At 35.6% G+C, this 27,935-nt stretch overlaps 1 protein-coding gene across 1 annotated transcript in view; it reads right to left on the bottom strand.

The window, feature by feature from the left end:
* LOC140742943 (uncharacterized) overlaps nucleotides 1-27,935 on the bottom strand; it is a 122,623-nt gene that overhangs the window by 14,634 nt on the left and 80,054 nt on the right. Inside the window, exons 2-9 of the mRNA XM_073074026.1 lie at nucleotides 7,401-7,483; nucleotides 6,674-6,817; nucleotides 4,616-4,809; nucleotides 3,722-3,953; nucleotides 3,187-3,327; nucleotides 1,631-1,958; nucleotides 1,047-1,336; nucleotides 426-625 (exon numbers count right to left, since the gene is read on the bottom strand). Coding sequence (XP_072930127.1) covers nucleotides 426-625; nucleotides 1,047-1,336; nucleotides 1,631-1,958; nucleotides 3,187-3,327; nucleotides 3,722-3,953; nucleotides 4,616-4,809; nucleotides 6,674-6,817; nucleotides 7,401-7,461 — 1,590 coding nt within the window. The 5' untranslated portion in view covers nucleotides 7,462-7,483. The remainder of the gene's footprint in view (nucleotides 1-425; nucleotides 626-1,046; nucleotides 1,337-1,630; nucleotides 1,959-3,186; nucleotides 3,328-3,721; nucleotides 3,954-4,615; nucleotides 4,810-6,673; nucleotides 6,818-7,400; nucleotides 7,484-27,935) is intronic.

The following is a 27,935-nucleotide window of genomic DNA, read 5'->3' as shown; positions in this document are numbered from 1 at the left end:
GGACATCAGTAATCTGTCCCAGATAAGATAAAAATCCTATCCGAGTTCTACCTCTATTGACAATGTTAGTAGATCTCGGATAAATATGTCTTCCTTACCCCACTCTCAGAGGCCGAACATAGCAGCGCTGAAAATTGCTGTTGTTACGCAGAAATAGGTGGGGTGGTCGTGCCGCCGGCGACGAGTAACAAAGGGTTCAACAACCTTTTTAGATATTATATTTTAAATTATTGTTTTCCTATTTTTTATCGAGTTAAGTGTTTTGAACAACGCCTGAACATATTCTAAGGTTAAAATCCCAATTATATCGTCTCCATATCTCATAATACTCGTAGTTAGGTTTTCAAATTTTGACACTAGCCCTGATCTTTATACAATCGGTGGTAAAACTTAATTTCGAACCACTCCTCATACAACCAATTTACCTCCATAACCTCAGCCTCAGTGGAGTTATCAGCGTACTGGGGATCAGGGCAGCAAACCGCCCCACCACTCCGCCTGGCTCTAGCACACAGGTGTCCTCCAGGGCAATCTTGGTCACTGCCACATCCCACTAGGGAACCATCGTCGTCAGTCGCCGGAGCGCCCACTTCGCAAGGATTCTCATAGGAAATACGAGGTCGACCTGAAATGATTATTACAGATAAGAGTTCACTTGGTATTCTAGTTTATTTAAGTCCCAAAAAGAGTATGCATTTAGTTTGCACACATGGACTAGATTACCCTAATTTTGAACGCGTTGACTTTAATTTCGATTAAATGAACATAAAATATCGTGAGGAAACCTGCATACGTGAGAGATCTATAAAAAAATGTATGTGAAATCTAACAATTCGCACTTGGCCAGCGCGGCGGACTACGGCCTAAATCCTTCTCATTATGAGAGGAGACCCGTGTCCAGCAGTGGAACAGCAATGGGTTGTTGATGTGATACTACTAATCTACTCTTTGATGATCTTTCACATGAAGATGCAAGTACTTATGTTATTTTATTTATTGTATGAATACAACTTAAATAATTTAATTGGACATATAAAATAACTTACAGACAGGATATCCCGTGCACAGGTCACCAGAGCAATCAGCATCCTTGACCCTGACACACTCCTCTCCGTCTCCGCAAGGGAATCCAGCACAGGGGTCGTCGCATTCGCAAGTCGGGCACCCATCGGTACCGGTCTTGTACCCATATTCACAGACCCCAGCGCAAAGGGCTCTAGCGCAGGAGCTTAGACTTCTACCACCAGTGCGAGCTGGTCGGGGGGTGTCGGAACATTGGACCTGAGCAGACGGACCCATTGATCCACGGAGCTTGTTGCCGTCAGTGTCAACACACCTGGTGGAATAAATGATTTATTATCTTGGAATACTTGATAAATATTTGACTAATGTAGTAAACGTATTTTTTATAAACGTCGTGATCGTACATGGCTCGGTAATACGATTAATTATGTATAATAAACTTTCTCTTCGCCGTATAAATTTGTATATTACGATATTACATATTCTGGTGTAATATCGTAATATAACTTCATGTATAACTTAGATTATTAATTGAAGCTGAACAAAAGAAGAGTATGCCGTGCCTGTCTCTAGAATATATTTAATGAATATTTTTATAGCTACTAACCAGCAAACGAGTCCATTCCTCGAACATTGTCTAGACTCGAACGCTCCATTGACATCACACTGCGGCACGTATCCTCTGCCTTCCTTCTCGCTAACCACGAGAAGTTCAGCCAGAAGCTTCTGCTGAGAGCACATCGTAACATTATGCGGAAGGGTACAATGTCTTCCACATTCCCCACCATCGCAGCACTTTTGCATGGAAGGGCATTCTAAGTCGTGGGCACAGGGCGTACCACAGTCTAAATCTGTGGTCGATTTAGATGGGGCAGGACAATTTCCAGCTTTCTGAAGCTCTAACGACGCTGGACAGCAGACTCCGTAGTCGTTTCCTGGAAGACATCAATATATCACATCAAAGATAGGTAGGTAGATAAAGCCTTATATATTCTGAGATACATTTTATTAGCAATATGTCTGCTAAGAAGCAGTGATAGCCTAGTGGTTAAGAAACTCGGCCTCTCGATCGAGGAGTCCGAGGTTTAAATCCCAGGCACGCACGTCTGAATTTTCAAAGTTATGTGCGTATTAGAAATTAATTATCACTTGCTATACGGTGAAGGAAAACATCGTGAGGAAACCTGCATACCTGAGAGATTTAAAAAAAAATCTCAAAAGTATGTGAAGTCTACCAATACGCACTTGGCCAGCGCGGTGGACTATGGCCTAATCCTTCTCATTCTGAGAGAAGACCCGTGCCCAGCAGTGGGACAGTAATGGGTTGTTGATGATGATGATGATGTCTGCTACTGTATTCTATTTAAAAACATGTGATGATGTTAACTTAATTTAATACGATAAGGGTTTCTAACGTAAATACTCAGGGTTGATAACACATTTATAATCGACTTCATGTATGTCTTGTTCTATTTGGAATTGGTCACAAATTACTATAGCCTTAAGTGACCATTGAGGATCAAGTGGATTGCATACCCGTTTGTCAATTCTACTCGTATATTAAGTAAATGTATACATTGTTGCTTGTATGGTACAGACAGGTAGAGACGGTATCTGCAAGGCGTCGGCATTGTCTTTGTATTGTGTATCGGAATCTCAATGCCATTGTTCCGCTTTACACGTCTGTTCAATTAATTATACCAACATAGATAATGAACTAGGGATGGCGATCTGAGATCGATTAATCCAAGAATCGATCTTTTGGGCAAACAAATCGATTATCGAATGATCGATTTCCAGTAATGGATCGATTTAGTGAATCGACCTTTTATCCTAGAAAATCGATGTTATCGAAGTTGGTTGAATGTGTTATAGACATTTTTTGCTGATGGATAAGTATTTCAGTGCTTGTTTGGTCCTGACTTTTTTTTTGCAACCGTCGTCCTTTTTAGCTGAAAAGATTTGGCCCTGATGACTTTTTCTTGTAATCTTCGTCTTTTTTAGCTGAAAAGATCGAAGATCGATTTTTAGAGAATCGATTCTTTGGGCCTCGATTCTTTTGTAAATCGACTTATTGCACGTCGATTCGAATCGATTCAAGAATCGACCTTTTTCGAAAAGGATCGTCCCTATAATGAACACAAATGTATGCGAGGAGCGTACCTGGCTCGACGAGACATCTATAGAGCGGCGGGCAGTTCGGCTTCCCAGGGTCCGTCCCGCACAAGAATGGTCGACTCGTTTCAGATATTAGTATTGGTTCGCCGACCGGGCATATGTTTTGGAGACTTCTTCCTCGTTTGCCTGGAAATCATAACAATTTGTTACGAGACGCAACTCACTCCATTTTGATGACAAAGTTTGTTACTATGGTATAATAAAATAATACCAGTAAACAAATATTGCTTGACTGGTTAAGAGATCTACGGTTTCAATAAAAGGGTTTAGGGGATTAAAAAAAGGGTTTTTGGGTCTCGAGATCTCGGAGCCGTTTTGCTTGGGCATTTCCCAAGTAGACAGTAGCCTTTTGTTGCTTCTTGGTTTCGACATTTATTCATTCCTTTAGTTGTTAAATCTTTTTTCCTTCAGATAAAAAATGACTAGATACGAGACAAGATAATTTGTGCACAATTTAAAATCTATTTTAAGATTCTCCCGTATTGACCTTAAATATTCATTATCACTGCAAAATACATACAAGTGGGTACAGGTGGGCAGGGCGGCCTCAAGCAGGGGGTTTCTTCGAGTTGGCACGACAGCTGTCCAGGGCACGTGATGGAGGAGCAAGGGTCTCGGCACTTGCACATAGGGCAGCCCTTGGCGTCGAGCTCGAAGCCGAGCGGGCACAGCATGCGGCACGTGTGTGCTGCGCATGCTGCTGTACGGGTACAGTTGACTAGTGCCGCTGCTGGGGCGCGGGTACCCGCCACCTACAACAAAAGTAAGAAAATAAATAAAAAAATAGTTTATATCTTTCAAATCGTATCTACAAAAACACGTGGCAAGGGCCCCTGTACTGGGTTGAAAAAACCGTGTTACTGGGTACCCCGCTCTTCCCAACAAGGCGATATGTATTAACAATTTGAAATCTAAATTTAGTCGACAAAAACAAGAATATGCTTTGTTGAACCAAAAGTACTGTGTTCCAAAAACCAGTGTATTTAAGTGTTGAATCAGCCGATCTTGAGGATATGTAAAAATAGTATGGAAATGGTAACTGTAGATAATATAAACAGAGAAAAGATTTCAAAGAAAAAGAAACGAAGTAAAGTGATATGAAATACAAGCAATGATTTAGAAAAGAGAAGAATAAAGTCGGCGTTCAATATTTGCAGCACAGACCTGTATTTGTTTTGTACAGATCAGTGATTTGCAGTCTATAGAATTACCTAGGAACATGTTTGTTAAGAAACAAGTTACGGAAAGATTGAAAACATCACAAAGTATGGTGTGAAAAATTCAAATAATGTTTTTGTTTCTCATTTACAATTAAAACAACGATTATACGAATTGGTTTAGAAACCTCTCAGATTTGTACACCCGCAGCTACCTTCACTATTAGTGATAAGTACTAATTAATATGCGTCCTTACCTCAAATCCAGCAGAATCCACACACCAGCAACTGCTGACAATTTCGTTATCGCACTGTATCTCCTCGAACTCCCCATCAGAGACGCGGCAGCGGGGTGTTCTCAGTGAGGGTAGGGCTCCCCGACCGCCTCGGCTATTCTCCGCTGCTAGTGCTCTTGATATTCGTTCTGATGATAGCTTTACGTTCTCACAACCTGGGGATAAATTGGTGAGAGGTTTTGTTAGCTACGACAAATTTTAAAAGAGATAAAGTATTTTTAAGCGAAAACTTATTTAGCGGCGTTGTGCACTTTTAGTGATGGGTAATAAATGAAGGTGGTAGAACCCTTTGTGGTTCGACTCCAGCGGCACCACCGCCACACCTATTTCTACCTAATAACTGCAGTGTTAAGTGCTGCTGTGTTCCGGTTTGAAGGGTGTGGTAAGGGAGAAAGACTTTTCCGAGGCATTCCAGCTTAGTCCTCAGGGGTAGCGGCGCATCTGTGGCCGACCTCAGGTAGGAATATCTAATCCTATCTGGGGTTTATTACAGATGTCCATGGGCGGCATTAGCCACTTACCATCAGGTGGACTGCATGCTCGTCTGCTACTCTTAAATTATAAAAAAAAAATGTTAAACTTGCGTCAGGACTCGTAACATGATCGAAAATTCGTAAGATGGCAAAGCAAACTGCAAAAGTCAAGATGTCATCCGGTGTCACGTCACCATAGATAAAATATGTCAATGGGTCTCAGTTTAATTTTTTATATTATATTATTATTCAGGTTAGGTTTCGAAAGTTTTCACTTCTGCCGGCACTCCCGGAATACAACCCGTTGATGTTTTTAAGTCACTTATATCATTCACAATACGATGAATTGTAGTTAGGAGTACGCGAAGTGTAATAACAGGTCATGAAGATGATAGAAGTTTATTAGATCGGATGCAGCAAACCGCCACAAGAAAAGCAATTCTTATAAATTCACATAATACTAAACATGCAAAAATTTACATATACCTACACTTACTAATTTCAAAGCACTATAAACAGGTTGCTAAATAAGAAACAAATCATGAAATCACTTGAGAGTTAGGTAGATATTTTTATTTTATATCGTGTTGTATTTTTAAAAGCATTTATTTACTTTTACTTCTAACCATAATAGATTATCATGGAATGTATTTGCCAAGCATCTCTATGTACACAATTCTTAGTCTAGTACTATTACTTCCCACTCAAAGAGTTACGTAGGCGTCAAACAAAAAACAATGTAAACAGTGATCGCTGAGCTCTTCTGTTTTGTAAACACTCGAGTGGTGTCATTGCACTGAGATGTTACGTCATAGATATTTTGTAGAATAACGTAACCATTCAGTTATATCGGAGATTATAAGTGTTTTATAGTGAAAGTAGGTATCTATTAATCATTTTCTTATTACGTGTAGCCGTTGAGTATAATATGTACGATATGTAGAAATGTATGTAGATATCGAATTGTCACGCACGGGGTTCCGGGTTCAATTTCGATGCCCAAGGATAATCATTAATCACATACTTGTTCATGAATTCAAAATATTTAATTTCGGTCTACTTAAACAGTTCACAAGTGAGTTGGATATTCATGGAGATATCATACAATAGGGACACTATCAAGCGCTTCTAGGTTTCATAAGAATTCCAGCTTATCTAATTAGCTTACTTACGAGTAGATACCGAAATCTTTATGAACCTGACCGACCAATCTTGTTCGAGCGATGATGCCATGCTTATTATTGGTATACCTATCCTATATACAGATTTAAGAAGAAGGAATGCCAGTGGCGAACTAAGGTCATCGGAGGCCCGCGGAAAATTTAATGGAGAAGGGGAGTCCAAAAAGTTGATTTGATTGTTACTAAATGAAAAATGTCTCATTGACTTATTTGTCGACAAATACGATTACGGTGAACTTTTTTTTAGCTAGTATCACGGTGTTTGGAGGACCCTAGAACCGGGGTCCCGGGGTGGACAGTCCCCTTCCGTCCCCCGTCCCCTTTAGTCTGCTAGAGAAGAAGGCAAGGCATGTTCAGAACATTACCAGTAAACAAAGGATCGACGCAGGTCTGTCCACAAGCGGTGTTGCAGCAGATCTGCTCGCCGCAGTCGTCGTCCGCGCTGCACGGCGTGGCGCGCGCCGGGCACGCCGCCTCCGCCGGGCATCTCCCTTTCAGCTCCGCGCTTGCTGTTAACAAATACAAGATAGATACATATGGAGAGATCACGGTAGGTCGCTACAAACGTGAGGTTGAAAAACTTAAATTTGTAACTTTCCGATCCGATAGTTCTGAACTGAAGATACATATTCGAAGAGATCAAACTATAGGTCGCTACAAACGTGAGGGTCAAAAACTAAAAATTTGCAACTTTCCGACCCGGTGGTAGTAGTAGTATAAGAAAAAAAAATATATACTTAACTAACAAATTTGTAAGTACCTCCGCAGGCCGATACAAAATTAATATATTTCATTTAATTTCAATGTGGCTTTCTCACTCTGCCAAAATATGAAATCAACTATCGTGTACAAATCAATTAGGAAAGTATTCTCAAAATAATATACATTATATTACAAATAAGGCAGCAATATATAAAACAGTAATGGTTTTAGTCATTTTCTTTAATTTAAAATAAATGATGAAATATGCTTGTAAGTTTCGTATATTTCTAACAAAAATTACAAAGTAGATAGAGCAATAATTCACAAGATGGATTCAAAAGAAAATGAACTCTTGAAACAAAATTTAAAACAAACTGAAAGCAATCGTACCGTGATGAACGAACAACACATAAGCGCAGAGCAGTGCCGCCCTCACCGCGCGCGGTCCCATCGCTGCATCACACCCGCGAACTCTGAAACAATAGAGAAAAAAGTCAGTAATGTACATCATTACGACCCGCGTGGCGGAGCGGTCACCATAGCGGTCTGACGCGCACAGGGTCCCGGGTTCGATCCCCGGCCAGACAGAAATCTAAATGATAGGTCTCTGTTTCTGGGTCTGGGTGTTTGTATATTTGTCTTTGTGTATGTACATGGCACCCACGATACAGGGAATCCTAGTATGAATGAATGCTGGTCCATGGCTGGGCACGAGTCTTCGCTCAAAGTAAGAAATGGTTTAGTAGATTTCATACACCCATGAGTTTTTTTTTAACTCTCTGGAATACAGGTTTCCTCACGATGGATTATTTGACTGTTCAAGTGATAATTAATTTTTAATACGCGCATTTCGTCGAACGCCTGAGATGCCCGAAGCCACGTAAATGGCTGAACTTTGTATAAAAGTACCGTTAACTGTATTTAGTCCCTGTCTTCATTATATTTAAACGTAAATCAACTCCCTAAAATCTTACACACAATTAGAAAGTAGACAATGATATCCACAGTAAATTAAATCCTAACTAAATACACACCACGAAGAAATCCTCGCCACACGTTCATGATAGGAATAACGATTAGAATCAAACTGATTTCCAGTTAGCTGATTATAAGTGAACGTTATTTCAGCTTCATCGTGTATTCCTGTCACATTACCCCCAAGTTATTTCAAAGACCATTTTATTAGAGATCCACTTTTGCATACATAATATAACTTTCGATCTCATATATCCAAGTTTAATTAGTTAAGTTGAGGCAGGTCCGATTTCTCTTTGGTGTATTTTGTTTCTTTAAGTTTGTTTTAATTAGGAAGTCGATTCACGTTGGTCATTCTTGTTTAAGGCGCACCCATACCTTTTTTTGTTTACGAGGGGGAAACCTTCAAAAGGTACCCGACGACGTGGGAGAAACGCCGGGTTATGTGGGATTTTTACCGCACTAAAAACCCCCAGTGGTCGTTCTCAGCGCTTGGTGGAGAACTTCCCGGGGTTACTTGCTGGACGGTTCGAGCTCATACTCTTGCCGCCCGCAACCCCAGAAGCCCCCTTTTAGTCGCCTCTTACGACAGGCAGGGGATACCGTTGTCCTATTCTGGTCCCGAGACTACAGGGACAAAGGCGCACCCATACCTACACTTCTCTTGAATCTTGACTGAATCTAGTTTAAATACAGATTAGAAAATGTATAGAAGTACGACTCTTTACTAATAAAATACTGTATAAACAGCATTCATAAGTCTTGCTCACCTCCCGTAGTCCTTTGAAACACATTATTAGACTCAGATGAATGGTCGTGATCGGAGCTCATCTTTGATCGCCTTCGTTCATGTTAATAATAATAAGCGTTTTAACTTTGACGCTATCTCGCAATATGACTGAAGTACCTACTCAAGAATTCTTTTCAAGCAAGATAGAAGAGATTTCCATTATTATGTGCACTTTAAGTGATATCTGGAGGATTTCTCTCCGACTCCACATCGTGAAATCCTATGCAGCTTTGATAAAGCTGTTTTTTATGGACACTCTATAGAAGAATGGGGAAAAGTAATAAGTTTTAAACTTCTATTTTAGATATATTTATTAGTTTTCTTGTATAATCACGTCCCCGGTAAGGACTCGATAATTCAGCATAGTTCCTATTATAACTACAATTCGTATTTTAGCTTTCTCTTGAATATTGACTATCTTTATATATATATATATATATATATATATATATATATATATATATATATATATATATATATATATATATATATATATATATATTTCTTATGTGCGTGTGTATGTCACTGAACTCCTCCTAAACGGCTGGACTGATTTTGATGAAATTTGCTGGGTGTGTTCAAGGGGACTTGAGAATGGTTTAGATTCACAATGTAGTCCGTGGGATTAGGTATTTTTAATTAATTTTTAATTCGAAAGTAGTTATAGAATGGAAAACTATGCATTTGATCAAGTGATGATCTTTAGCAAACTTATTGTCCAAGAGCCCACGAGAGTTTGGGAGTAGGTAAGACCAATTTTCGACAGATGCCACCACTGTCATTCCAATGTAAGTACAAATTTTCCGTTTTATGTATCTCATATTATTTCTTTAAAATTCGGGCGAAGCCGCGGGCACCACTAGTTGAGTTATAAATTTAAAGCTATCGTTCATCACATAAGCCTACTCATACATTGTGTGGTAACCAACACAATACAGATCCCCAAAATGGAACGTTAGATTAATATTCACCTCATGTGCTAAGGCTGAAACGATTCGACGTGAGTCATTATACACGACTAATAAGTCCTTCAGACCTAACGTGGCTAGCCTTGAGGCTAAATTGATTGTACAACTATTAATTACCTGGATCTTTATATCAGACATGTAAGGTTTATTTGGGATTTGATTAGTATCTATATTGGGAAGCTAATGCAAAAACACAGACTTGTATTTGTATTGCACCTTTAAAAAAAGGTGTCTGATATCAAATTTAGGATTCAAATGGACAATTCACTTTATAGCCAATTTAGTATTATTAACTTTCAATTATTTCTATGTTACGATAAAGTTGTTATGGGCTACCATGTAACATTTTACAATATTTATAAGTATTTTTAAAAATAAAAATAATTACTTAAAACCAGATTAACTAAGCTACAGTAAATATAAAAGAAACTAGGAAACGAATGTTAATTTTAAATAAGTACTGATGTTCTTTTTCCTTTGCAATTCTTATGATATGCTTCATTATTGGCTCAACGCCAGGTCAGTCGCATTTATTCATATTACTTCCCTGTTTAACTTTTCACAAGCCTTATTTTATGCTACACATACTTCGTCGATGTTTATAGGTACTAACATTCTTTACATCCTGTTTATGAGAATTGACTTTAAATTCTTATATCGTTGTAAACCTATTACTGTCGTACTGTTGGGCACTGGTCTCCTCTCAGGATGAGAAAGAGCCATGGTACATCGCGCTGGCCAAGTACATTTTGCAAACTTCACATACTTTTGAAAACTTTTTTTAAAAGATCTCTCAGGAATGCAAGTTTCCTCACAATGTTTTCCTTTACCGTTAAAGCAAGTGATCATAAATTTCTAAAACGCAAATAACATTTGAAAACCAGAGGTGATTAGAACTTAGGACCCCCGTGAGACCAAGTTTCAAGCACTAGGATATCACGATAGAGTACATTACAAAGAAATCATGCAGGTAATAAATGTCAGATGCCCCACATACCGTCTGATATACAGTTACCAAATCGCGCAGCTCATGCACGTAAATAAGATTTACAAGTGTAATCCCGGCCTAATGCTCTAATACTGGAACACGCCACATCCAGTTATATTGAACGACAGCCGTGTAATCTCTGTTAAAGTAATCATAGTACACTACGGATGTCAAATAGAATTTGTATGCAGACATAAATTCCCTCTCTTTATGCTTTTAATAAATGTAGCAAAGGCAAGATGGTCGGATAATGGTAATAATGGTGGTATAGCTTATTCTACCATTGTTAATCTAGGAGTGTCATCGCATTTGTGATCTGCTTCAGGTGGAACTTATTGTATACGGAGCATGTTACAGATATCAATAGGTAACAGTAACTACTTACCATCAGGTCAACTGCATGTTCGTTTACTATCTTAATTTTAAAAAATATGCAGCCTTTCCACAATATATCACTGTGATTAATAGATATTTGTTAATGTAAAAACAGTCAGAAATCCCACAAATAACTTCCTGACAGTTTTATATTTAAACTATCTAGGTTAGACCGCAAATAAATTTCAAATTCTAGAAAACCATGAATACAGATACGGCAAATAAAACTAAAAGCTATAAATTTTACTGCAAATCCAAGTGTGTCAGCAGAAACGGGACTTGCTTTCTCTGACTATTCTTAGATATTTGCCGTTACATGCATCTAGCTAGTGAAACAACTCGTGCGATTCGTACGACCTAAGTAGTTGAAGCTGAATTAAGAGATTAAGAAATAAAATCGTGAATGCACAGTAAAAATTGTAATTAGTATAATGTCTTAAGGAGTATCTGCCATATTTAAACTACTTATACAGATAAAATCTCTTTAGAGTACCGTGAAAATGTGGAGTGCTATCAAGTTAAACAAGTATGAAGTGTTTCAGTAGTAGCTTTTGTTATTGTAGACAAATTTCGACTAAATAACACAGAAGCTTTATCGAATATCTATTATATCTCATTTTATTCTAACATACTTAATATGTAGTCTGAAGCACTTAATGGCGTATAAGGCATTTCAAGTTAATTTCTAGGGTAACAACGATGACCATTTAGCATCAAGGTAAACTGCCATACTTTAGGTACCTCTTAAACGAAAAAATATGTGCGTTAAATTACTAATTCTTAACTTTGCTTTTTCTATTTCAACTTTAATTATTATTTTTATATTGGTTGAAACACCTATTGTACCTACCACTATAATGTAAGAACTTTTACAAGAGATGGCGTTGTTCGATTTTGGAATGTTGTTCATTAAATTAAAGTGTGAGAAAACTGAGTATTACGAGTATTTTAAATACCGTTAATACGTAAGGCTTACATATTATGCCTCTAACCGCTGAATACATTCAAATAATTAAAAACAGGAGGACAAGAATCATCCACCTTTTTTTTAAATATTGGTAATAAAGAAATTCTTTCAGTTGTTATATGTTCTGAATTATATGTCAAACGTCATTCAATCCAAGATTGACACACTGACACTCAGTGTGAAACAGGATTAACGATGTTTTATGAAAATCTTGATAATGCCTGCTTTTTGTCTTTATATAGGCCATATATTTGATCCCTTCGTAGTAAGTATAGGTGCTTATAACATGAGTGTGGGCATAGATGGAATCGCTATTAGCGATAAATATTCAACGCTTCCCATAATTTTTACATTAAGGCCAAGGGCACTAATGCGTGTGCGAATCAATCATGTTTAAATTGATATGTCGCGTCGTAAAAAACATTTATATTTGGGTCATTCGTATAGGGCTTGTGCTTAAGACGGTTTCCTCAGAACTCAACTGTTATATTTATGGAAGCAATATTTCGTAATAAGATTTGTTGTATACCTATACTTCTTCAAATTTTTATACCGATTAACTGAGAAACAACACAGAGTCTAGTGTCTAGGTCTAGTATTGTAGATTGTCAGGAGCACGATATTCACACGGCCATTCCAAATTAAATGTAGGTGTAGAAGAAAGAAATTATGAAAATTTAGCCTTAAAAATGAGCAGATATGTAGTACCTACATCTGTTTGACCATATTTCTATGTGAATGCCCCCTATTTAAAAAATCAGCCCTTATTTGCTGCCAATAAATGAATAAATTCATAACCCTACAACGTATATCTAAAAGACTATTAGTTTATGTGTTGCTTAATACTACACAAATTAGTTAAAATTATTACGCAGTACTGCAATATTCTAAGTAATATTTGCGTAAGCTGATTAAATGGCATTCGCGTAAGTTTCACTGCAAGGGTACATTTTGCAAGAGGGCTTCTCTTTGCACAAACAAACACTTGAAAACTCTGAAAAGCTCATCTCCCGTTTTCACGTCATTTGTTTTTGTGTTTATGTCTTTCGCTTATTTTTATGTGGCTTTTGATGGCGATAGAACTTTGTTTGTTTCTGTTTGCAGTACGCTTGAATACTTTGACACAAACAACTATTTATTCGTATTTTTATGTGAAGGAACATAATATGTAAGAAGGCACAAATATATTTAAGAGATAGTTACATACAATAAGATAGAGATAGATAGAATAGAGATAGATACTTTTTACATTGCTTTTGATAATGAAATGGTGATATAAATTCACTGATATACATTTTCATTGCATATTAACGTAGTGTCATTATATTATTGGCATTTGCCTGCGGGCAGAAAGGTATCAGATTATTATCTAGGTATATTGTCATTCCAAAAAACTAAGTGGACATTAATCCCGGAGAGCTTTTGTACTGCATTGGATATAAGTCATTATTATAAGCCGGGATTTCATTATAATTCAATTACTTACAAATAATAAAAACTTATTACCTAGGAATCGCATATTGGCTTATAGTGTGTATAAAATACCTGCGCAGAATGCAATCACGTAAGTGAAGTGATAATGTTATAAGATATTTAGCTCGTGTAGGTGCAGCAATGTTTCGTCCTCGCGCCATTTTGCGGTTAGCTTGCGCGCTGCGCGGGAAAGCCCGCGCGTTGTTGTCTGCGTTCAGAATTTGTGAAGACTGATGGTTCTTATTTAGTTTGATTTATGTATTTATTAAGATAAATACAAAATTACATTACTCATTGTAGCATTATTTAATAATTAGATATAGTTTTAGATTATTTTTAATAAGATAACTTTCAAAGCTTCTTTTGTAAAATATCTAACCACAATGAAACTGGCAGCAAACAACAAGTTACTTTTAAAAATAAATTCATTGTTTCCGTATATCAAGCTTTTTAAATTATTTTATTATACAAATATCAATTTATTTTTTGCATAGATATATTATCCTACTGTAATATATCTATGATTTTTTGTTTTATTTTGAATCATCTGATTATGATTCATCTTTACTTACACAATACACATTTATTTTTAGGAAAATGAATATTTTCATATTCTCTATATTTACAATTTTTTGTTTTAATACACTCAGTTAATGCATAATTATAGTAAGAAAATATCATGCAATTTAGTAAGTAAAACCCGTTTATAAGATTCGTCTCAATGCCATGGTAGAGCTGTACGGATGTTACGTAATGCTATGGCATCCATTGTTTCCATGTTAATCATTCGCTTTCTCTTCTTTGTATATATTAATACAAATACAATGATACTGTCTGGTCAATGAACTCTAGTTACCTATATTATAAATAAAGTTACGCATTTTAAAATTAAATCCATTATTTTATACGACATATTTTTTTATTATCTAGAGTCAACCGAATGAAAAAATTGCAAAATCATTACTAGGTACTTATTTATAATGACTCTCCACCTTATTTGTCAGTAAAATTTTGGAAAACAAAAAAATAATTAAATATTGGAGAAGAAACGTTGTTTTGATAACAACATTATTTACGTGAAAATCTGTTAATTTTAGTAGGGGTCACAACAATATATTTAAGTTTGCTAATAGGAGAATTGCATGTATGTTACGTACTAAACATTTTTTTTGGATGTTAACCCTATACTTGACATTGTGCACTTAAATGCACATTAGAATCAGATTTTTTTTTTCGGATAATGCGACATCGAATCTTACTAATAATAACTGAAAGCGAATTAGCAAACGTTTCTTTATGTCAGAAAATGAAATCAATATCTGTCTCGTTCACACATTGTAAATGGTAAACAAAATAGCGAGCCGTCATTCAGCGCCTGCGCAACGCTCTCTAAGAATCTTATTTTATCTGAATGAAATTAAGTTATATGTACGAAATTTATATAATCTTACTTTCTGCAAGCTTTATGCAATGTTTTGGTGATATTTTTTTGAGATATAATGTTTTGAATATATAGTAATTCATGACTTTTGTTATGTGTGCATTAAAATGCACACTGCCAACGACATACAATATTACTGTTTGTCAATATTGTGTCTTTAAATGCACACTGCCAACTTTGCTACTATATACTAAGGTTCTGCACACAAGGTAGGGGGTTGGGTGAACAAAGTTCAGACAGAGTTTTTTTTTATAATTCATGACTGAAATTAATATTTCCCCGTTTCCACTAAATTCCCAGTCCTTAGCTTGCAATATTTTTTTCAGATGACTGGAGGCCGAAAAATTCTAGCTTTGGTGTCTAAATTGCGTAATTAAATCGGATGTAGAATCCAGCAAATCCCTAGAAAGATGAATTCCAGATGTCTAGGTCTCATAAAGACGTCCCTGAACTCAAGTCCTGTCCAATCAATAGCGTCTTCTCTCAAAATTGTAAACATCTCCAATAATGATGATTCCAGAACATCTGCAATATCAATCCCAGATAAGACCAAATTCCCACTTGAGGTCGGCTATAGATGCGCCACTAGCCCTGAAGACTAAGCTGGAATGCCTCAGAAAAGTATATCTTCTTACCACATCCTTCAAACAAGTGGAATAAAGTCCAATCATATGCTCAAATTTAATACAACATTCTAACGGAAACATGGATGCAGGTCTAAACAGACAAGTCGCTTTATAGCGTACAAATGTGATAGGCCATTGTTAGTATTGTCCTCACAGATCCTGGACATCTTCGTTTGTAATTCCTGGTTGCTGTTTCGTCACGGGAACAGCGGTAACAGAAATTATTGCCACTCAAAAAGTTTCGAGTCGCTTTATGTTGGAACTGTGTTTTTTTGGGAGGAGGTCTTCTAATCCCTCAACTCAACTAAAATATCTCAAAACTTGTTGACATGTCATAACTTCCGAGACTTTTATCTTTAGTATTTTCAAAATGTATGATATTTTTTATATTTTTTAATTATTTCTTAGTTTAGTGAGTACTTGGCGGTGTGCATTTAAAGACACATATTTTTTTTCTCGTGAACCTGGCAGTGTGCACTTAAAGACACATACTATATTCTGAAAACTGAAATTCAGAGATTTTTTATTTTATTTTTCCTAATATCCTTATAACCCAATTAACGCAGGGAAGTAGCAAAAGTATAATTTTTTTAGGATAAAATTCTCTGCCAAGTATAGGGTTAAAGTGATTTATTATATTAACTGAAAAATGAACAATGGATTATAATAAAAAGAAATTGATTCTCATCGCCAATCAAGCGGAACGTACAGCCGCACTCCACTGGAAATCAAAAAGGCGTATCATAGGAACAAAACAAAGCTTTTTTCGAATACCACAATCATTCACTGCGAACCATTTCGACTCAATAGAGACGTATACATTTCAACAGCCTGCTCAAATTATAGGCTCGCTAAAGTACAGTGCAGACTAACATATCGGTGGATACCTTATAACAATGTTCGCTCGGTCGAAATTTAACCAAAATACTCGTAATTACTAAAAATTTGAGGAAAACTTATGCATGTAAATACATGTTTCGAAAAATTTCTTATTTCAAATCCTAAAGCTCCGCTCACAGTGGAGACTCTTGTCCAGCCGTGGGACGGTAATAGAATGACTTGGGTACAAAACAAATACATGTCTGTGAGAATGACGATAAAATTTAGAAAAGTTTTTTCTGACAACACAACCTCGTCAATATCAGTGAAAAAAGGAAAATCTGTTGACAAACAAAAGGGAAAAATCCTTAACTCTTTTTATTTTCACCTGTTTACAAAGTGTATTTAATTACGATGTCACTAGTTTTATATAGGTACGCTATACACTGTTTTAAAACAACTTGTTTATAAGTATTATATAATCTAGTTAGAAGGATTTTTAAGCATAAAAGTTTTATCTCCATTCTCAATTTGACGTAAAACTTTATGGCAGCGCTATAGCCTTTAATAAAGTTTCATATTAAGGTTCGAGCGTAGATTTGATTTAAATCCAGAAACGAAAGATATATCTCTCCGTTCTTCTATTTTTATTCCTCAGAATCAATTTCCGCAAGTTACTTCGTGTAACAGTTCTTCATTAAAACCAGTGGGTATGACCACTTTGTACATGGAACTAGTAAAAATATAGACTTTTAATTTGAGACAATTATTTTCTGTTAATACATTGGCCTTATAGATGCAATGTAACATCAAACGGGCAATCTCATAGGTTTCACTTTGTAGCTCGCTTCCTTAATGAGCCTGCAATCAGCGTGCAATAAACGTACAATGAGCGTGCATTGAGTGTGCATTGAGCGTTCAATCCTCCACCTCTACACACGCAGCAATTATAGGTTGAGAAAATATTACTACAAAAATATTTCAGATGTAATTTCAATTTTCATTTAAATAACGTTTTCGTAAGTAATTATTAATTTAAGTAATTTCATTTAAATAAGGTGTTATTCAACATTACCCTGAAAGCTCTAGCATTTTTTCTGGGTCGTAGGTGCCAAACACATACACAAAGACTAATACATAAACCCAGAACTTCTGTTCTGGGTTGAGTATTATTATGGTATATTTAGGTTTCTACCTAAATGCATAATTTAGATATTTGTTTCGCCGGGGATCGAAACCGTATCCCACTGCGTGTCAGACTTGTACGACATGACACACGATTCGTCATGTTAAACGATATATCTATCGCTTGGGATTCTGAGGATCGATGTAGAAAGCAGTACAATGCAATAAGCTAGGAACAACGTCACTCGCCTTTCACTTCGTCACTTGCGTCACTGCGCCGGAGTTCACTCACTTTGAAACTTGCGACACTACCTGCCGGGACCGGGGATTTTCGTGTTAAGAGCACGTTGAATACATCTAAGATCTGATCTGCTGATTCCAGAGAGCTCGTTGGGAAATCTAAATCTACAAGAGCACTTACCCGTCTGCAATGGGTAATGTTTTTCGAGCATAAGTCTGTCACGTTTTTGGTACGTCCTGCAGCCCAAACAATTTGGTATTTTACATATAAGGTGTCGTTAGATTCGTATAAATGGTAGACGTAATGAGAATCTCCAGCCTACTATACTTACACGGTATATTCCTCCTCATTGACTCATTTTTACCCTACTCCAATAAGAAAATAATTCTGTGACAGAGCCTATTTCTTGAGAGTTATACCTAGCTTGAAATTGATTAAGAAAAGTCTACGTAGCGAAGCGTTCTAGACCGTATTTGACTTACTGTCAAGTGAAATAGCGGTTCAGTGTAACTCTATTGGCGTTAAAAATTGACCTTTTAAGCAGAGAAGGAATCGTCGCTTAACTTAAAGCTCGTGTGAGCTTCAATACGTGACTTCAATACAGTTTACACATATCTACAATTGGAAAACTGTCCTGTATTTTTTACAGTTTTTATTCAGGAAGTACATGGAAATGTATCACGGTGTGATCGTACGATAATACTGTAATTGAATATTTATGATGGCGTATAATAATTTAATTGGCTAACAAATAACAATTGCAAGAGTGTCTAAGGGGTTTTACCAATGTCTAAATATGTAGTGAAATTAAAGTGTTAGTTTGGGTTTTTGAGGTGGTGTGACATATGAAATATTGCGCAAAATATCTTGCGAATAAACCTTCAACATGCCAAAAAATACTTACCAATGAAGACATTTTACAGTGAAAGTCACTATGGAAAAATAATGATGTTTTTGTGATAATTTTTCGATATGTAACGATAAGTTATCAAATTATTCTCATAACTGTGCGATGGTGACGCCGGATTAGAATCACAATAGGCTCTACCACCTTAATCTGGTATTGCAAATGTCCATAAGCATTATGTGTTTCTGGTAGCCCGTGTCCCTTATTGCTAAGTTTATATATAAAAGGACATAAAAATATAATTATAACAAAATATTACAATTATCTTGTCCCGATAGCTCATAAAGAGCCCCACCACAATGTTAAAACGACGCTTAAAAGTTTTAAACCCCTAATGTAGAGCCAACTGATTCGTTTGATTGCGTTAGAACGAGTTTTAATTAGCTTAATGGCTTAAGCGGGGTTCCATTCATCACCTGGAAACTTTTAGCGAGTTTGCGTTTATCCAGAAAACCAGAGGAAATTTATTAGAAACGAGTTTTACCTAGTTACTTGCACGGATTTCAGATTGTATGCAGTACCTAATCCTACAAGTTCCGGATAATAGTGGCTTGTTTCATTTTCTGTTATTTCTAACATGGATTATGTCTATTTCAATTTTGTATTTGCTTTTTGTATTATTTTGCTGCAATAGCTTTTTATAGTATAATAGGTGTGCGTATTCATAATTCAAAGTTATAAAAAAGGTCTCTACACTCTATATTGAGTATTGACTTTAGATTATATTAAATAAAAATATTATATCTAGAGAAATTTAAATATCTAACTTGGATAGTTTTGAAGTTGTTAAACGGTCAAAATAGCTCTATAATAAATGTTTTGTGTCATATTTCAGTATTTTGCTGACGGTTCTTTTTTAAACTTGACTGACACAATCATTTCCCATCACTATTATAATTATAGTAATTGGATTACTATATTTAGCACTATTTTCTTATAATGATAATGTAATAGAAGAAGATATAGAAGATTTGATAATGATAAAATAGGTAATTTTTTTAACATGTGGTTTTACTTCATTAGGAGAAAACGTCAGAATACTAATCCTACAAATAAAGCAAGGACAGATGTTATAAATAATATAGTGGTAATTAGTTACCACAAAGTGGATTAATTGAGGATTCACTAAATCAGCCCAATGTAACGTATTTGCTTATTAACAATTCATGGATTTAGAATAATTTAATATAAGGAGAGCGTACTAGTCTTTTGAAATTTGATCTCTCAATTTGAATGTCCAAGGTTCAAATTCTGTAAAAACATTTTTTAAATGTGTTCGAAATCTACCAATCGTCGCAACCTTGCCTACCACTTGGCAAGCGTCGTGTCCTTTAACCTAAACCACCCTGAGAGACTCTTACTTCGCAGTGAGACAACAATGGGTTGACGACACTCAAAATTGCTTACATACGCCCAACATACTCCGATATCTTCTTCTATTACAAAAGTCCAGTAAAAAAACAGTACACAAAAACGTTTAGATGACTGCCAAGGTCTTGGCTATCTCTTGGCATGTTTCGCGCGTAATGGACTATAAACACAGTCCAATTTTCTTTTACTTGCCAAGCTTTTAATGTGTTGGTATCACAAGGCCAGCGAAAGCCTTTTTTACACGTTTTAGCATTGGTTTGGATTGATTCAACTGTTTTACATCTTCAGAATAAAATGGTACGCGGTTAATCTATATCTGGGTAGGCTTAATACTAAACCTATATATTAACTAGCTAACCCGGCAAACGTTGTGTTGCCATATAAAAAAATGTTAAGGGTGAACAACCCTTGTCACTTATGGGTATGAAAATATTCCCGATTCCCAGACCTACTGAATATGCATATAAAATTTGGTGAAATTCGATAAAGCCGTTTCGGAGGAGTACGGTAACTAACATTGTGACACGAGAATTTTATATATAAGAATTTCAGGTTTAGGTATAAACCTTGAACAAATTCCCATAATATTCAATTTAAATGAACTCGCTCAGCTAGCTCATTGCCATATGGCTTATTTAAATACAGCCCAAATTAGAAAGTGAAGTGCATTTACTTTTATGGAATACAAACGACAAACGATGACAACAGAGCGGGTTCGAATCAGTCGTGATCAATTTCACTTCACGTTCAAGGAAAAGATGGTATGGTCGTTCAACTCTACAATTAATGATAAATGACACTTTTGAAAAGCAAATATTTCATTCGAAAACATTCATACCACTTCACTATTTTAAAGTTCAAAACAATAAATAAATTATCTCGAAACTCGAAAAGATGGCGTGTTGTCATAGAAATGTTAACAAATACTGTGAAGAGAAATCAAAATTTATAATTTATATTTGGAAATCGAATCCGAGACTCTCTAGGTTCTCTACCATGCGATTACGAACAATTTAACTAAAATTATACCTATACACAGATCAATCAAAGATAACTATTATAGTATCTTAGGGACAAAACTTATTTGTATGTAAATACTCTTATTGTTACAGTAATTGGATGTCTAGCACACGACACTATTGAGACTCACTTTCGAATGTTACATTCTTGTTACGATGTATTCACTACTAACAAAAGTTGTTTAAGATAAGTATATCAGATAAGCAGATTCATTACGATACAGATACTAAAAGATGACTTTTGATTTCTTGTTTCTGAAATCTATTCGAATTATTTAGAGCCGACAAAACGAAATATGTTGCCTCATAATGATCACTTTTCCGACCCGATATAGTCAAAAACCTGCTTCTTCTGGGGGTAAACTATCCATATAAAACCACAAACTACGAAACTTGATTTGTCGAATACGTGCAAATATTAATCAATTCATTACCATATTATGGTACCCACAGACCTATATCTAAAGGTCTGTGATGGTACCGGTAAAATATGGCTTGCTAAAAACATTTTGTACCCAATCTTTGAATTTTATCAAAGTAATTGACAACCGACCGCTAAAACACTTTATTTTGACAAATAGTTGACTATAGAACTTCGACATGAACTTAAGCAGTGAGAGCCTAGTGGTTAAGAAATTCTACTTATCCAGGCGGGTCCGTGGTTGAAATCACAGGCCCCATATTTCAAAGTAATGTGCGGATTAGAAATTAATTATCACATCCTTAACAGTAAAGGAAGACATCGCTAAGAAACCTACACGCCTGATAATTCGAAAAAAAAATTTTAAGGCTGTGCGAAGTCTACCAATTTGCACTTGACTAGTGCGGTGGACTACGTCTTAACCCCCTCACTACGAGAATAGACCTGTGCCCAGCAATGGGCCAGAAATAATTGACAACATTCCAAACTAACTAAACCTAACTACCAATTTTAATTTAAAAACAATAGCGCAATAGAAGCCCCGAATAGCGTGTTGTTTTCGTGAACTAAATTCGTAATTTTCACGTACATTCGGCGTTAATTACTAATGGCCGGCCATGCGTGTAAAGGTGATAAGGACCTGCTTATTAGTTACGTGAAATCCAGTTAAATGTTTTAAAGAGCTGTTAATTGCCAAGAAAATGTACATATTTGAATACACACATATTTGAGTGACTGGATTGTTTTGTAACCAATTGAGTTTTAACGTAATTAAAGTGGACATTGCTATCTATTGCTGTCCAGTACCCTTACCATGAGATTTCAAAACATCTCACAATATTACGTTACGTTTACTCAATCCAGTATTCTGTTCCGTTTGCTTCAGTAGACTGAGTAAACGTAACAATAAGTAAGTGCTCAAGTCTTTCTGTCTGCCTCACATGTTCGCAAAAAAGAGAGACAAAACATAAAGCGCCATTTTGTCAATTTAGATTTAATGTTACGTTACTGACTCTATAGTTCTGATACAATCCGCTAGGGGCGCTGATTGGAAATTGTATGGGCAAATACGTAAACAAATACCAAAACAGTCATATTTGTCAAAACGTAAAAACTCATTGTAAGGGTACAGGAAAACTGTTATTTTTATATGGAAATAGCAACCGAACATCCAGTCCATTTTATGGTAAGTGGCATCTTCCACCTCTCCATAGGTGAGCATGGACGGTGGTATAGTTGGTTGGTGTGGTTCGTTCATGTGTTGCTTCCCTTTAGGACTAAATTGAAACGTCTCATATCTCTCCCTTATTAACCTAAATAGCTCGCTTAACAGCTGTCATAACTTGAAGATGAACCTGTTCTTGATAATTGTAACATACCTATTTATTATTTATTAGTCATAATTTTACCTATATGAAAATCCCTTTCCTAATTATATGCTCGTCGATTTATGCAGAGAGCGAGCGTTAATTAATTATTAATTAGAGAAATGTTCAAGTACAAACGTCACACATTCAAAGAACACTAATTATATACGTACTACTTAAACGTGCATGCAGTTTTTGATATGGTTCAAACCATAGAATAAATCAAAAATAGAAATTTCTGCAAAATAATATTCATTAGCATTTTAAGCAGTAGAATTAGAAACAGCAAACGTTTGCATTCCGTCCCGTTACGTAAGTTTGTTACGTTGTCCAAAAATGAAATGAAATGTTAACACATAACAACATCGCCCAAACGCGAGTTGGACTCGCAAACGTTGGATTCCATATCATTGTGGAGTATATTTATTTAATCACTATAGAAATAAAAAAGAAACAGATACCTAAAGACAAGATTCTTGCATTAGGAGGCCTTTTAATATTTTATAATCAAAACTGGACTAGTATGTTCTGGGAGCTTACACCTCACCTCAGGGGTTATTTGACATAGTAACAAAAACTACAACAATTCCATACGAATTAATCATTTCTATAACTTATTCAGTCTGTGCTTGTTGTCGGTACCCAGTTTCACAAGCTAATTAGTCAGCCTACATGTTACAACTGGCTTTAACGTTTCGCAAAGTTCACCATAATTTACCGGTGATATTAGGAAAATGTATGATTGCACACAATTTGTAAACCGAGTACGGAAACAATGATGATAAGGGTTCTTGATCACTGTCCTGTTTTGTCAGAAAGTTTGATATAAAATGATTACAATACTAGCTCTTCTCGCGGCTTCGCTCGCGGTCAGAGAACGTTGACAATACCTACAATAATTTGAAAACAATATCCTTAAGATTATCAGGATAAAAGATAAGTTTGATACCTCGGAAACGGTACTTTTTTTGAATTTAATATGTAGCTATCTACCTTGTGTCCTTTTCTGAAGCTCTGTCTACCTGTGTACAAATTTACATGACAATGTAGCAAATAAACAAACTTACTTTCGCATTTATAATATTAGTTAGGATTTGGATAATGTCCATAATAATTATCAACAAACATTCGTTGATTAATTCATTATTTTTGATCCTTAAAGCGAAGCACTTTTATCAAGGAGAATTGATACCTGCAATTAAAGCAACTTGTTCCATATTGTAAGTTTTCCCGTAATAGTTATTTAAACGGGTACAAAAATACTTGTTTACTCTTAACCACAACAGTAGGAAAGTAACGCGTTACTGACAAACATCACGAATTCACGACAGAGGTCGCTGGTGTCACTGTTTATGCACTTTGTACGCTTTCACAATTTCTCCGGTAGCAGTAGGTAAGTTATTAAATAAATCGAATCTAATATTTAATAAATCTATATATCACTAGTACTTACTTATTATACTTAAAAACAAAACCTGACTGCTTAATATAATGAATCTAAAGAAAAGAATTTAATGTAACCTTTGCCACGAGAATTTTGACGAATCCTACGGCACCTAATATGACGAAGAGGACTACTGCATGTCGGTATACCTTAAAATACCCTTTCAACAACAACATAGCGGAGTTTAACATAAAAGTTATAAGGCCAATATAGATTTTAGACAAGAATTTCTTCACTATTAGTTGAACAAAACAAATTTATAATCAAGATTGATACATAAAACGAGATTAGATGCAGCAGCAATTTAGTTTTATTAAAATGTAAATTTATTCCCATTTATTTTATAATATGAAGTTTCTGTGAAACGTTTTCCAGAATATGAACGCTGAAGCTTGTTGTTATCAAGATAAAGAGATTCTGTTCCCACAGCGAGTACCCTACAGTTTTGGTTGCATTGAACTGGGATGTTTAAGATGTTATCGAGTTCCGTAACCGGAACCGAATCTATCGGATATCCTGAATAAAAAACTACGCGAGACCGTAAGTCTCGATTAATTAAAAAAAACGAGTAATCCCGAATCCTTTTAAAATAATTGAATAATTTCGGAAAATTCAAAACAGACATTACGGTAGATTTTCGATTGGTCGAGTACAGTCTGTTACAAAAGCCGCGCGTGTTTACTAAATTGTAAATAAATTAAATAATTACTTATTAAAAAAATCACTTAACGAATCCTTAATAACCGAATATCTGTAACTGTACCTATTCGAAACTATCGAACATAACTCCACATCCGTAACCGTATCTGAAATCGATATAATATCATTTATATGTTACATCGAGATCCGAAATTTGATATCCATAACATCCCTAGCTCTGAATCACGGAACGAGATAAAGCAAGCTTGTTGTTTAGAGCACGTTAATGTAGAATACTTGGTAACATCCTATTACGTATGTTCCTTGAAGTTAAATTTAAATGTGGGGTTGTTTTGTAGTTTGTGTATTATAAGAGAACTATGAAGTTTTAAACAAAATATGAACACTTAGAAACTTGTGGTCTGTTTAGGATTACAGTGTATTACTATTTAGTTTTTTTTTGACAAAATATATTTTTGATTTATTTAGTGTTAGGCAATTTTAATGCTTATCTTAAGAACCAACTATAGAATAAAAAAGTCAAGTTTAGTATAGTAGAAATGTTACTGCTGAGTTCTTGAATTCTTTCTAATCTCTTTTAACTCTGTGAGTTTTGCAAATTGTAATACATTTTGTAAATTTTCGTGAGTAAAAACTTTTCCTTTTCGTTTCATATTTGTGTACTTGATAGCATTTTGTATCTTTATTTACTGATATTCTTGTAAGAGCACAGTTTAAAGTTGGTTGCCCTTTATAGCAGTATATATGCACGTATTTGCATTTATATAGCAACGTATTTGTAGACGTAAATTCTTGTTTGTTGTTATTAAGTTCAACGTAATATATTGCATTATTAGAAATTGAAACTTAGTTAATACCTTGTTGTGGACTGATGACCTGAAGAGTACTACAGGAATTTGCTAGATTCAAATGGCTCAAGATCGGTCAGAGTGGCGCAGCCTGGGGGAGGCTTGTCCAGCAGTGGATTTTGAAAGACTGATGTATGGACGGACAAGATCTCAACCTGTGTTAGTATCTACCGCGGGTTCACTATTTAATTTTCAGTGTAAAGCTATTGGAACCCTTTAGCAGTAAAACCATGTCATGACGGCAAACATATGACGTTCTCTTAAGCCGTTATCACTCGCTCTCACCACTCTTTACTTCGTACGGATGTACCGCGTATACTATTATACTTCATTACTTATATGTGTGAATTTCTGGTGTTTTGAACACTACCATGTTTTTATTTATATGACTGTATATAAGTTTTTATTTTCTTCGATAACCATCAATTTCGATATTCCACATCTGCAGGGCATCCTCTCACTTTCATAAAGAGGTAAATACTTGTACATAAAGCAGATTATAATTTTAGGAATGTTTGATTACTCATGTCAAGTTACGTCATAATTTTCTGCACAGAATGTAGAGATGTGATGTAATTCATTACGGAGCCACAAGATTAATAGCGGAAGGCTATGGAATTTACTCCTAAAAGGAAACAGCTCACCTGTTTCCTTATATTAATGCATGTGTGTAAAATTATTATCTTATGTAATGTATCTGCCTTATCTATTATGTATTATTAATGCGGAATCAGTGTAAAGTAATAAATTAAACTGAAATGGAATTTGTAATGCCGTAATATTTACGAGATTCTAAAACGTAATTTTTTTGCATTTGTCTGCCTACAAGCGATACTTTAAAATAAATAAAATTGATGTGGATCCGATTGAGATGAAAATGTGTTTTTGTTGTAAATTAAAGCTTCTTACCATGATCAGAGGCCTATATGTGAAAAATTGTAAAACACTGAAAAAATGCACGGACATGGGCAAAGAAATTTTCATTTACCAAATGCAAAATCTAAACCAACATACTCAAGGTAGACTTTCATGGATCACGAGTCACGACCGACACACTCGTCAGTTCAAATTAAACGGGACTCCCGGAAGTGGACCTTAAAATCCAATGAATCATAACTGCAAAACAAATTTCAAACTCACGTAAGATGTCTTACACTATATTAATGACTTCCGACGTGCTGCGAAATCTTTTATCTTGTCATCCGGTTTCTAGATACGACACTTTCCCGGAGAAAAGTTTTAAGACACAAACAATGTATGTTTTCACTTCCTACTGGCGATAAACACACGTTTTTATCTGTTTTATGGCAGTGTCACATGTAAGCTACAATTTCTACTACCGCTAATATTGGTTTGAAATGTTACAAAAACAACTCCTAGTCAAAGTATAGTTAAAAAAAATCAAAATGGATACGTGTATACGTCGGTGGCACCACACCCATTTTAGCGTAATAACAGCAGTTTTATGTGATACTGTGTTTTGGTTAAAAGGTAAGGAAACATACGAGATATTTCAAGTTAGTTTTCATGCTAGTTGGAGCTCAAGCAGACTTCTAATTCTACCTAGGGGTGATGATAACTATAACAATACATGTATCCATTTGTATATATCGTGAAATTTAGTTTTCTCCTTATGGAACAAAATAACAAATACAAGTTATTTATTGGCTATAAATATTCTCCTGTTTCCGCTAAAGAATATTATTTCCTAGTATATCTTCAGTATTTCTACAAAGTGTAAACAATGTTCTAGTACTTTACCACCCACGTAGGTTCCCACGGATCTATTATTTCTTCTCATATATTCAAGATGCGTACTACTCTCATCTCGTCTTAAATTCTGACTGACAAGAAAAATATGTACATACATACATACCGAAATGATACTTCACATATAAAGGGTCGTTCCAGAGTAATTTTTCAACGTCACTCCTCGGAGGACTGATTGGTGTAATCCAGAGGTTCTCAAACCTTTTTCGTCAACCGCACACTTTAAGAATATTTTGTAGTACTTTTTTTATAATATAGGAGTAGCAGACGAGCATGCAATCCACCTGATGGTAAGTGGTTACTGCCGCCCATGGACATCTGTAATCAACC

This window comes from Epargyreus clarus, unplaced genomic scaffold (genome assembly GCF_041222505.1).
Source record: "Epargyreus clarus isolate Ecla_fem2 unplaced genomic scaffold, WU_Ecla_fem_2.2 ptg000006l, whole genome shotgun sequence".
In the NCBI taxonomy this organism is placed as follows: domain Eukaryota; kingdom Metazoa; phylum Arthropoda; class Insecta; order Lepidoptera; family Hesperiidae; genus Epargyreus; species Epargyreus clarus.
Note: the sequence above shows the minus strand (reverse complement) of the source record. Positions and strands in the feature narration are given on the sequence as shown.